Consider the following 13,005-nt stretch of genomic DNA (forward strand, 5'->3'; position numbering starts at 1 on the left):
CTGCAACACCGCAGCTTCCCGCGCTCAGCGCGCGCCCGCCGCGAACCCGCCCCCCCCCCCCCCCCCCTCGGTGGGATTTTCCACGCGCCGTGTGCACAGCCGGGCAGGCCGCCTCGGCACGTAGCGCACGCCCTCTGAATCGCCGCTGGCGCGAGGCGGTGCCTGCCGACAAATGGAAGAGCAGCATGCGTTAGGATCGACCAATAGAGAAACAGTAGGTGGATAAACTGGCCAATAAGAGATGGGAGGCGGGCAGCTCATCTGCATGAGGTGGGTATAGGCTGGCGTGCGTGCGGCAGTCCGTTCTCAGTCAGCGTTGAGCCGGGTGCGGAGCGGAGCGTAGTGGTGAGCGGGGGGCTGGGCTGGGAGGAGGGCGGCGGTGGGCACGGCCGGTGGGCTGAGCTGCGGAGAGCTGCGAGCTGCTGCCCGGCTGGGTGCTGCGGCACACCCGCCGCTCCTCTCACACCGGAGCTGGGCGGTCGGTGGGCCTGCAGGCCCTGTGCCGAACCGCTGGGCTGTGGGGGGCGGCAGCGCGGTGCGTCCGGGCGGCGATTAACGTCTGTCTCTTAATGATTAAACAGCACGTTTCGGACGGTGAGTCGCGCTTTGGACCTTTCCCCTCTTTAGCGGCGCTGGATGTCCTTCAGCTTCATGTCAAATATTGAATGTCTTACGTCAACGCCTAAATCTGGGCGCTTCGGCTCTACGGACGGGATTCAATCCCGGTTATCTGCGGGGCGCGGCCCCCCGTAACGCGATGCCCATCTGTGGGCAATTCGTGTACGGAAAAACCGCGGCTGCAGTGAGGATCTTGGCCTCTGTTCCGTTACACGCGGCTGAGTCACGGGGCAGGGCTGCAGGAAGCGGTGCGGGTGATCGCACAGCGCGAGGCTGCAGCTCCAGGCCTCCATCTTGGTGAGGGAGGAAGGAGTCGGCGAGCCTTTGAGTCATTCCGTGCCGCACGGTGTTGCGTTGCATTACACCGTGCTGCATTGGTGAGCCGGCACCACGTGGGACGCAGGAGTGAGAGCAGGAGGTGCCGTGTTCGGTCTGAGCGTTTGCTAGGATTTAAACCGGTGAGGTCAAGGATTAATGAGCAGTAAGGTTATTTCTTTTTTCAGGGTGGTCGTATGAGAGTTGCAGACTTGAAGCGTGTAAGTGTCACTGATAACTGCATGGCAGCTCTGTGATAAGCACTCTAAATTAATTAGGCCAAACTACTGCTGGTTTTTGTTCTCTGTACTGATTCTGGCAGTGATGTGTGAAGAGAGATGCACGTGTTAAGAGAAACGTGGTTGCAAAATAGCTTCCATGCATTAATCTCTTGGTAATAAAATCGGCAGTGAGCTTGCAAATCACTGTAACTTCAACTAGAGCAGCCTGCTCTATTGTTGGAGCACTGCATTCCCTGTGCAGAGCACAGCATCAGGGAGTAGGTGGTGACTGATAGGACTCGATGCCTTGGCTGTAAAGTGGCCTTGGAGGAAGTAATGACATGGCTGCTCCCAGCCAGGCCTGGGAAGCCAAAGGGAGGCTCTGACCTTGCCAGCAGATTAGAGTACAAAACAAGGTTTAAGGCAATATGTGCATAAACGACCCCTCTGCTATCGGTGTGTTTGACTAGCTCCATCACAAAGTACAAAGGTCTGGAGAGGCCACACAACTGTCCAAACTTGTGTACGGTTTGCCTTTCTGCAGCTAGGCCTGTGTGTGGGTTCTCCATCTAGCTGCATAGGTGGAGGCAGAACGCATCTCCATAGCTTGTGGTGAGCTGAATGCTACCAGCTTTACCCAGGGGAAAACTCAGTTGGAAAACAGTTCCTTGAATACAGAAGTGAGGGGACATGAAAATGAGGGGACAAAAAAAAAAGCTCAGGGAATTCTTGGAATGGTGCAGTGCTGTGAAATGCCTCCCTCTGAAAAACAGGGAGGGGCCATTGGGGAGGTCATTTCCAAGGACATTTGAGTAACGTCAGACCTGGGTTACCAGTGGAAGCTCCAGCAGCATGTATTGCTGGGGTGACACCTTTGTGAAGGCGAACAGGCAGTTCTTGCATTGCACTAAGACTTCCTTGTGAGCTGCCTGTGCTTTCAGAGAACAGAGCACCTTATGTCTTGTAGCAGATCTGGTTCTGAAAAGGAAAGCAAGGCACAGCAGGTGCCAGCAGAAGCTGCAAAAGCCTTTTTCAGATAAGTGGGGATTGTTGCTTGGAGAATGTGGCAAAAGGCTGTATCTGTATAGATAAGACTCCTAACATGGAAGTTGCAGGGATTTGTCTCTAGTTTGTATGTTCACTGATTTAGTGACAGCATGGAGGGCAGTTGGAGCCAGCTTGCTCTGCTTAGGACAGTTGTATCATCTGTCAGGGTGTGAGTCTTACAGTAGGGCAAATGGTGTCTAGAATGTCTGAGCTGCCTTGTACAGTCAGCTGCTCAGAGGCAAGGCAGTTTGAAGGGCGCTTTGTTCCAGGGGGACAAACTGAATGGCTACCTGAGTCTGTCTTTTAATGTGGGGGAAGAAAACTTTCCTGTGGAGGAAGAAAGGTTGTGAAACTGCCTTCCTCCTGTGTTGGTACAAGCAGCAGTACTGCTGAGAGCCTGTCATCTCAGTAACTGAGGGGAGATTCGTGACCATTCTGTCATACAGAGCTACCACCCACACGGGCATGCCAGGAGCTGGCTTCCAGATGGTTCTGAGGCTGAGCTTTCTCTGCAGATGAACTAGTTTTGGTGCTGGTCCATGGCTTACAGGCATTCATCTGACTTGATTTTTCAAGTAATATCTGAGCTTACATAAGGCATTCCTTACTGCAGTTTTCTTAAGTGTAGGAATGTGAGATGGGGGCAGGAGGAAGTAAGTTCTCAAAGGCTGTGGTGGTCTGTCTTCCCTGTAAGAGGAAAGGCTATTCCTGTATATATTCCTTTTAAGAAAGGGCATAACTGTTAGTGCTTAGTTAGAGCTGTGGGTGTCTGTTTCTATTTCAAGACAGGTTATGCTGGGCTCTGGACAGCTGCTGTGCATACTAAGAGCTGTTGCCCTCGAGTCTTCTAGTAAAAAGAATTCTAACTAGCTGCAGAAATTTCCTGTATTGGGATTACTTGACTGCTTTTATATGCTGAGCATATAAACTTCTGGTTTTAGATGGTTCTTCCTGCTTAGGCTGAGGTTCCTCTCCTCCTTGTGTAATGCTCCGGTCAAATACTAAATGTTTTCTTAAAGTGTAAAGCAGTGTTTCTGAGTTGTTCCCATGACTGCTGGTGATACTGCTGGTTATGAATTAATGCTTAACTCTTTTGGCAGGTGTTCAAGATGTCCATTCTTAAGATCCAAGCCCGTGAAATCTTTGATTCTCGTGGAAATCCCACTGTTGAGGTAGACCTCTACACCAACAAAGGTGAGTCCTTAGTAGGTATTTGTCTACATTGCACAAGTGTTAATGCAAACAGTGTCATGTGCCTCCCTCCCCTTGTCCTGAGCTTAACTTCGATAGCATTGGCCAACTCAGTTAACACCTTCTTCCTGTCCCTAAGCAGTTCCTAATGAGCTTAGTTTTTCCTGTATTCATTTGAATCTGTTTGACAGCACTTGAGATGTTTAACTTCTCAAGCTCTGTAATGAAGGTCTTCTGCTGTGGAATTGGATCCTGGGTAAGGTTTTCTTCTCTGCATAGGTAATCAGGCAGGACCAAGCATCTTCTCTAATTGGATTTTCACATATAACATCTTATATTTCTAATTACTATGATTTTTCCTTGGTTTCTGTTAGTTGTTCATACCATATTTGATAGGATCTGACAAAGGCATTGTACAGACACAGGCCAGTGTGATTCAGTGGAATGAGCAAATACAATGGCTGTAATACACTAACTAAATAGCTGATCTTTTTGCCTCAAAAGATTAATGCAGTCATTTAATGAGATTTCCCTGCTAAGCTCTTGGCCTAAGTGGGATAAGGGAAAGGCAGGAGATGGAAGGCTGGCATCTTGAACAACAGGCCAAACAGACTCCAATTTGCTCTTGAAGTTCAGCACTCTTAATTGGAAGAATGTGTACTCTGAAGAGCTCAGATGAGCAAAACAGGTCCCTGAATTGTGTCATGTGCCACATCTCACAAGAGCTTAAGAGCTCAGTGGCTAGACTGGTCTTAAAAAATAGATCCATTGAATAAACTTACTGTATCTGCAGGTGAATGGGTAGCTTTCCCAACACACAGTTGAAATTCACACAGGAAGAGAATATATATTCGTTTGAGGGAGCTAAAGCTTGCTGTGGGGAGACACTGTAGAAGCAGACAAATCATGTAGGATCAGTGAGATATGATTTAGCTATGACCTCCCCTGCCTCTGTGGGTGGAAACACCCAGTAGGTTGGGATGATGTGTGGGTGAAGCATGGTTGGTGGTTTTCCACGTGCTAAGGCAATTTTTTTGTTATAAACAGGCCTGTTCAGAGCTGCTGTTCCCAGCGGTGCCTCAACTGGAATCTATGAAGCTCTGGAGCTTCGTGACAATGACAAGACACGCTACTTGGGAAAAGGTAAACCTGAATATGGGTGCCTGGCTTAGCTTGTTACAGTGGAAGCATTGCTGCTGAAGTTAGGTTAGACTGTATTAGAAGAAACCTGGGCTCCTTTACTGCTTCCCGTAGCCTGTACAAGGCATGGCAATGAAGTGAAAGTGATGAATGGTAAGATGTGCATACCTGCACTTAGGCTGTGCAACTGGAGTGAAGGTAAGGCACAAACTGTAGGGTTTCCTAGGGGCCTGGGCAGAGTGACTGCTTCCAGCAGTGTGTGTGGGACTCAGGTGTGCCAGCTGGCTGAGCGTGTCTGTAGTACTGCATGCTGAGACATACTTAGTTGTTGCACTCTTTGCTGCCTTACATGTTGGTGTAAGGTACAGAGAGTGCTTCACTGCAGCTAGTCACCAGATCTCATAATAGAAAATCTCAAATTTCCGATTTGTTGTTAAATGTGTCTACTGTAAAACTTGTTAGATCCCAACATGCAAAGTCCTGAATTTGTAGTTCATGCCAACTGCTGGCAATGGGAAACATGCAATGCTATGAGAGTAACCACTGAAATGCTTCCATTTCAGGCTGCATCATAGCTAAGCCATTTGACTTTTGTCTTTCACTGTGGGTAGTCATAATACTGAAGCTTGTTTTAGTTACTGTATTTTAATTGCCTGTGGACTGATGTCCTGGAAAGTAACTAACCAGTCAGACTGGTGTAGAAAGTAGCACAGAGGGAAATGAGTAACAGTGTCCAATTGCTACTTCCTAGTAGCAATTCTTCAGTTACTTTTAGGACTTGGGCAGCAGGACTCCACTTCAACTTGCCGATGTAAAAGTATTGGTGATAGTTTCCTACCCTATGCAATCAATTCTCTCAGTTGTAAGGTTAATTGTCTTTACTCCAAACTTTTCTTGCCAGGCAGATGAAAGGAAGCTGAAATATTTTGTGCCTATTAAGAGCGAGCAGCCAGAGTGGGTAATTACTGCTTAAGATCTATGATGACTACTGCAGTACAAAATAAGCTGCAGATGACTGAATATACCTAAGAACAGAAGAGCTTCTGCTATCCACTCAAGGCATCTTTTTCCCTGAGCAATATAAATGTGTACTTAGCTCAGTGTGCTAAATGTGTGTGTGCTTAGAGCTGCTAAACCTGATCCTGTAGCCACTTCTTCATGGGCAGTTAACTAGACAGCATAGTCTGAGTGTCCTCAGTAGGCTGTCACAGCTCAGGGTTTTGTATCACCTGGCAAGTAACATGAGTTGAAAAACACCTCACCATATGGAATGAGTTACAGATAGCTGGAAGGTCTTCTGTAATATAAATTTCTAGATGTGAACTGTCTGAAAGGCAATTAATGCAGTTCAGGGTATGCTTAATCAGCGTTTATTGGGTTCTGAAGCTTAGGTTTTCAGGGATATTTAAATGCTCTGCAGGGGTGACAGCATTCCTTAGGCTGATGTTGGTAGCTGGTAACTGATCTGTGCTTATGGGAAGGAAGCAAGTTGATGCTGGAGCTCCTGTGGACCATTGCTAGGTAAAAACTAAGACTAAAAAGGTGCTGTGTTCACATGCTCTTGCTGTGGTAACAGCCCACTTGAATTCTTATATCTGGGTACAGGCATTGTATTTTCTTTGGCATTGCATCAAGTGTTAAGGTGCAACGTGTTAAGGCGATGCTTCAGGAGTGCTATAAAACAATGACAAATAAATCCTGAGCTTTTGCATGCTTAACTTCCAGGGAAACCTTTTTCCTTTCCCCCTACTCATACAGTCTACCAATGGGTAGGAGTAGGCTATCCTAAAACTTATTCTAAATGCTGTCACTTGGCCACTCAAGGTTTGGGTCTGCAATTGATTTTGCAGTATCAAACCATGGTGGGAAGAACAAAAACACAGCCTGGCTGACTGCTGCACAACTTCCTCTGCCCTCTGAACTCTTTTGTTTCTGAACTACTGCTCAGTGTCAGACACCTGGGGATCTGTAGGTCTGTTTTCCTATTTGTGACCTTTGCTTTTTCTTGCATGACTGATTTTTTTTTTTTCTTTGGCTGTGAGCCTTCATCTCTTCCTTGATTCTCTTGTCCATTTCGCTTCTGTCAGGTGTATCCAGAGCTGTTAAATATGTTAACGAGTTCCTGGCGACAGCATTGTGTACACAGGTAATGGATGTGCTTTTAGTGCAACCTTGTCACTTGGACAGACTTCTCCAGTGCATGGTCTTGCAAACTAACATTGCAGCAGGCATTTCTAGATGATTACTTCATGCAACTTCCATTCAGTTGAGATGGTGTCTTTGTGTTCAGCAGTGAGCGCAGGTTGAACTGGGATTTGAATAGCATGAGATGGTATTGAGATCATCTACTAATGCCTGCATAACAAGTGTGGTTGACCAGTGTCTGATTTGCTTGTTCTTTCCAGGTGTCTCAAAAGCTGTTGAGCACGTCAATAAAACAATTGCACCTGCACTGATTAGCAAGGTAGGAGCAATCTGTCTTCTGCTAACATCAGTTAATGCCAGTCCAGTGCATCCTACCTGATGTGTTTTCTCTCTAGAGGCAGTTACAGGAACTGTATTACCTGGGGGATGTTAGCCTGTGTATTGGAGTGCATGAGAAAAAAACTGACCTACAGTAATTGCTTCCCTTAATGATTGCATCTCTAACACTTAATCAAAAGAATTTCCAGCAGTGTGCAGCAGCACTTTAGCACCTGGAAGTCTCAGTGGAGTGCATTTAAGATGCAAGCTGCATTATGTTTAAAAGGGTGGCTGAATGGGGTGGTGAGAGGGGGGGCACAATGATGGTGGCTGGGTTTTGTCCAGGCTAATTTGGAAGGTAGTCTTAAAGGAATCTTAGTGAAGTTGACTTTAGAGACATCTGTGCTTTTTGTAAGCACTAAGCCCTGGCTGCAAATGATGGGGCAAGATGGTGATAATGCATAAAGTGATTGCATGTCCTCAGCTACAGTTCCTAACAGTATGTATTGAGTTACAGATGGGCTTGTAAGCTAGTTGTCTTTAAGCTTGCAGTAAGGGAGCAGAGATCACAAATGGGAGCTTTCCCCCGGGTCAGGCTCATAGTAGTGTAACTCTGTCCACAGTTAGGCAGTCTTGAGAGCCTGGCCTTGTAGCTCTCAACATGAAGAATAAAAGAAGCTTTTGATGTGTCAAGCTTAGGTCAGCCTTGTGATCTGTTGGAAGTGACCAGAAGAAGCTGCTGTTTGATAGCAGTAAGAACTAGGTTACTGTTGGTAGTTGTGCTTAAGCAGTTCCTAATGCCTGCCAGGGAAATAAAGCTGCAGTGGGTAGGTGGGAGTTCTCTGAGCCATGTTGCTCTTCACACAGTGTTTTTGCCTGTTTCTCTCTGCAGAATGTCAATGTGGTGGAGCAAGAAAAGATCGACAAACTGATGCTGGAAATGGATGGAACAGAGAACAAATGTAAGTGGGCTTTGTGTTGTATTGAGGCATGAAAAACTGAGGCTGTTGTATAGGTCTAATGTACTGCACATCCTTTCTGGTAAGGTAAGCAGCTTATGATGTGCACTTAGCTAACCAAGACCATGATTGTGCTGATCCTGCTGAATCTCTTCAGAAGAATGTAATGTTTCTGTAAACGGTCTGTTCCTATTTCAGCTAAATTTGGTGCCAATGCCATCTTGGGTGTATCTCTGGCTGTTTGCAAAGCTGGTGCTGCTGAGAAGGGTGTCCCTCTGTACCGCCACATTGCCGACCTTGCTGGAAACCCTGAAGTCATTCTGCCTGTTCCTGTAAGTTTCCTTATAAGACTAGGCTAGAGACATGATCTGACCAAGTGCTTGCAATGTCATTTGGTCTTGGGTAAATCATCTTGATAGTGGAGTATCTCTTGCTGTTGTCTGCTCACAGTGAAATATGTTAAATGACTTTTCCTTTGGATTATTCCAAGGCTTTCAATGTCATCAACGGTGGCTCCCACGCTGGCAACAAGCTGGCTATGCAGGAGTTCATGATCCTCCCTGTGGGTGCTGACAACTTCAAGGAGGCGATGCGCATTGGTGCTGAGGTCTATCACAATCTCAAGAATGTTATCAAGGAGAAGTATGGCAAGGATGCAACCAACGTGGGTGATGAGGGTGGCTTTGCCCCCAATATCCTTGAAAATAAAGAAGGTAAAAATGATCTTAGTGTGGGAGGAGACCTAAACCAGTTGCTGCTGTTTCTTTGCTCTGCTTCTGCTCTGGAGATTTCAAGATCTTACATGGATGTGGTCTAGTCTAGGTGCTGTGCCTTCCTCACCGCTTCTGTACTGGCTTGAAGCAATTTTTGCACTTTGTACTTGAAAAGGGTGGTAGGCCTGTCAGTGTACCTTTTGAGTTTTTTAATGTCAGTAGTCACAGTTTAGTGGAATTGTTGTGGTTTCCTTTTTGCTGACAAAGGAGAACAGTTTGAACTGTAATGGGTAATGTGTGAGGCTGCATTCAGGTCAGCTTGGGAGGCTGAGGCATTCACTGCCTCCACAGCCAGACAGTTCTGTTCAGAAGCCTTCAGGGAAACAGGGACACAGTCTGTCTTATGGGAAGTCAAATGCTTGTTCCTACCAAAAAAGTGTGCATCAGAAAGGGCTTATTTTCTGCTTTCTGTGTGGAGCTGATAGTAAGCCAGTACAGTACTACAACTCTGTAATCACTTGCATGGTTTAAAGCTGCTAGTTATATTGTTGGCCTCTGAGCTGCAGTTGCCTTTTCTGATACTGAAGGTGAGGAGCCAGCACTGGAAATTGGTGTGTTTGAGTTCTGCAGGAGCATGCAGGTTTTACAAGGTCTATACGCTAGCAGACTTCAATGAAAATGACTTTGGATTACTATTACAGTCCAAGGAATCTGTGTTGCTGGTAGCAGCTGCTCTTGCAGCTTGTATGACATATTAGTATCTTTAAAAAAACACTTTATGTAAGCTTCCTACTGTAAATAGCTTGGCTGACCTGACTGTTAGGCTTGGAGTTGGGAATGCTTGAAGAGTCTTCCTGGTTGTGAACGTACTGGATTTCATTGCTTGGACTCTGCTTAAAGCAAACAGTAGCATAGTGGGTAGTATGGAGATACTTGTACTGAGGAGTTATATTGCCAGTTGTGTACAAGAGAACAGCAGATGGGAAGAGAAGGAGCACCTGTGCATTGCATTTAGGTGTGTTTAGGTGTAACCTTCTGTTACCTGCACCTGATTGGGGGTTTAAAGGGATTTGAGTATGGTCACTGCTTTCTGCCCACATTTGTAAAGCTGAAAGATGTAGTATCATCTAGTCTTCAGCTTTTTGGACTGTACTCCAGCCTGAAGAGATTAGCAATTGCTGTCTCAGGGGTATTAAAATCTGAGCCCAGCATTCAAGTCATACCCTGTTCCAGTTATTTCAGAAGATCTTTTTCTGTGTGGCCCTCAGGGTTTTTGTAGGGAGTAATGGAAATTCTTGCCCAAGTGAATGTGCTGCTAGCAAAAGAACGGCTTTGTATTAAGGTGTTCAACAAGATCTCTGTTATCTTGCAATGTTTCAGCTCTGGAGTTGCTGAAGACTGCTATTGGCAAGGCTGGCTACTCTGACAAGGTTGTCATTGGCATGGATGTGGCTGCCTCAGAGTTCTACCGTGATGGAAAGTATGACCTGGACTTCAAATCCCCTGATGATCCCAGCAGATACATTTCTCCTGACCAGCTGGCTGACCTGTACAAGGGCTTTGTGAAGAACTATCCATGTAAGTTCCAGGCCCATATTAGTAGCAGATAATAGGGGTTGATTGCTGAAGGAAGAGTTGAGGTGCAGCCTTCCTTATGTGCAGATCAAGAGCAGCGTGAGCTTCCTGGAAGTTGTAGTGGGCAGTGCTTGTTTGAAAGCAGCCTATTCCCTAAAGCTCCTTCTGTCCCTCTGCAGTGGTGTCCATTGAAGACCCTTTTGACCAGGATGACTGGGCTGCCTGGAAGAAGTTCACTGCCAGTGTTGGCATCCAGGTGGTTGGCGACGATCTGACTGTGACCAACCCAAAGCGTATTGCCAAGGCTGTGGAGGAGAAATCTTGCAACTGCCTGCTCCTTAAGGTCAACCAGATTGGCTCTGTGACAGAGTCTCTGCAAGCGTAAGTTCTCCCTTTTCTACCATGCTAGGATAAGGGATCCTGTGTTACATAGGAGATTGTATAGCTGAGGGGGCTGAGAAAAGTCTAGTAGAATAGAAATCTGATGAGGCATTTGTGAAGGGATGAATAATCGTTAACTCAGAATATTGGCAAGTAAAACGTGTACCTTCATCTTTCAAATCATATATAGGCATGTCAGATGCTGGGTGTAAGCACGTGTAAAAGCAGCTCTGTGGCACTAAGCTTTCACATGTACTGAAGAGCAGTTCTGCCTTGCCAAATCTGGGAATACCCGGTGCTTGGCAGTCTCACCAGAGCAAAGGCTGCTATGCAAATGAGGATGATGTGACACTTTGCTTATCTCTTCCAGTTGCAAGCTTGCCCAGTCCAATGGCTGGGGTGTGATGGTGAGTCACCGCTCTGGAGAAACAGAAGATACCTTCATTGCTGATCTGGTGGTTGGTCTCTGCACTGGTCAGGTTTGTATCTGTAGCTGCTGTAATCAAGCCTCCTTGCTTGATTAGATGATGTGATGGAGCCATGATGCATTACAGGTGGACTATTCTGTGACTTAAGGCATGAGGAGTTCTGCTTCTATAAGCAGGAAGATCATCTGCCTCATGGGAATGTGACACTGGAACGTATTATCTTGTGTAAACCTTACCTTTAACCAGGAATTTAAAAAAAAAAAAATCTGAAAGATATTTTACCATTGGGTGTGTCAGGATTTCCAGGCAGTGGATCTGTTAGTGAATGAACACTGGCTACTGCTTCCAAACTCTATCTTGATTGAGTGTACAGGAATTCATAGTCTGATGCTGAAATGAAGCTTGCCATTGTGTTGATTGCTCTCTTTGCATCTGTGGCCTTACTTGCTGTAGTTACTGATGAATTTTGGTTTCCCTTTCAGATCAAAACTGGTGCCCCTTGCCGATCTGAGCGCCTAGCCAAGTACAACCAGCTGTTGAGGTGAGACTCACAGTGGGGAAAAGGATTGTGAGTTAGGCCTGACATAAATGCATTAGGTCTGCATTAATGCATTTGGGTCCAGCTTGCTCTTAAGCTGCTTGGTTTCTGAGATGCAGAAGTGCATAACTGACACTGGCAGAGATGTTTCTGGGTTGGTGGCTGGTTCAATGGTGAGTTGGATTAGTTTTTATCAAAGTGGAGATAAAATAGAAATGTTATACAAAGCATCCTGTGATATTATGTGCCTGAGAAATTGTCCTCCTCTCTGCATGAGACATTTCCCTTGGACAAGAGGTTTGAAGTACTCAAGCAGGATTACTTAGGAGATAGCAACTGATGAAGTGGAGTATTTGTGAGTTCTGAAGTTATTTGGAGGGAATTGACTTGTGACTGTGTATTGTTAGTAGGACTGTATTTTATTGTTTAGCACCAGGCAGATCAGGTAGTTCAGTGTAAGGCTTGCAGCTGTGCTAATGCAGCTCTACACTGACTGCTCATACCAGCATTTTGTTGCCTTTCCATCAGAATTGAAGAGGAGCTTGGCAGCAAGGCCCGTTTTGCTGGAAGAAACTTCAGGAACCCTCGTATCAACTAAGCTGTTTGGATCATACAACCCTGTTCTGGTTTAAAGCACTAGTCACCTGTTTAGATCACAGTTTCCTGTATTAGAAAGATAAGGGCAGCTGAAGGAAGAAGTTAAGTTTGCAGGTCCTCTCCCTTCCCCCTAGATGACTCCTTTACCTAGTGTTCTCACCAGCTCTGATCTGTTACTTGTAATGCTCTACTGCTTTTCTAGAACAGTCTCAGTGGGGTTTTGTGTGGTAAACATCTCTGGAACCATGACCTTCTAACACTGGGCGTAAACACTTCTCTGCCTGTCTGTTCTTCAGTGTTTGGAGCTGTGACTTGCAATGCAGTAAGAGGTACCTGCAAACAGAAATAGTAGTGTTTTTACATGTGACAAATAAAAGCATCCAACAACCCAACAAGGTGTGACTTTGAGTTGTTTTGGAAGAGGCTGAGGAAGATGGATACCTTCTGTTAAACGTGTCCTGTTTAAAGTTGTGCTGACTGAGATGGACTGTGGCTGGGAGGTGGATTTAAATTGCTTTGTGACCAATAGACAATTAGTTGAATGTATGTCTGTAATCAAGAAGTAGCCTTAAGGATATTTAGTTGTGTAGAAGTAGGACTAGGAGTTGGTTTTTAAGAGATCGATTACAATCCTGGAGGGAAAGAGGAAAGCTCAGGACTTCCTTAACATAGCAAAGGGGGAGTTGTGTCCTAGCAAGTCCTGTGATTGACATTTACAATAGGCTGCTGCAGATGTCTGCTTGTTAATATCTTCGGTAGTGAAGAAAATCAGTGATAGCCTTGATGTATAGCAAGAAGCTGACAGTGATATTGCAAGTG

General features: G+C 45.8%; 1 protein-coding gene across 2 annotated transcripts; it reads left to right on the forward strand.

Annotated features, from left to right (window-relative positions):
• The first annotated feature begins 245 nt into the window (after positions 1-245).
• On the forward strand, positions 246-12,581 carry ENO1 (enolase 1). Of its 2 annotated transcripts, none has more exons than XM_031613318.2 (12): positions 246-345; positions 3,302-3,395; positions 4,440-4,535; positions 6,938-6,996; positions 7,888-7,957; positions 8,153-8,286; positions 8,445-8,667; positions 10,048-10,245; positions 10,422-10,623; positions 10,994-11,102; positions 11,534-11,592; positions 12,118-12,581. In XM_031613318.2, exons 2-12 carry the CDS (start codon positions 3,311-3,313, stop codon positions 12,185-12,187), a joined length of 1,305 nt encoding a protein of 434 aa, XP_031469178.1. In that variant the 5' UTR covers positions 246-345; positions 3,302-3,310; the 3' UTR covers positions 12,188-12,581. The 2 variants fall into 2 exon arrangements, with proteins under 2 accessions (XP_031469178.1, XP_089978964.1); XM_090122838.1 differs by lacking the exon at positions 246-345 and adding an exon at positions 1,116-1,154.
• Positions 12,582-13,005: the final 424 nt, after the last annotated feature.

This window comes from Phasianus colchicus, chromosome 22, assembly GCF_987193195.1.
Source record: "Phasianus colchicus chromosome 22, bPhaCol1.hap1.1, whole genome shotgun sequence".
In the NCBI taxonomy this organism is placed as follows: Eukaryota; Metazoa; Chordata; class Aves; order Galliformes; family Phasianidae; genus Phasianus; species Phasianus colchicus.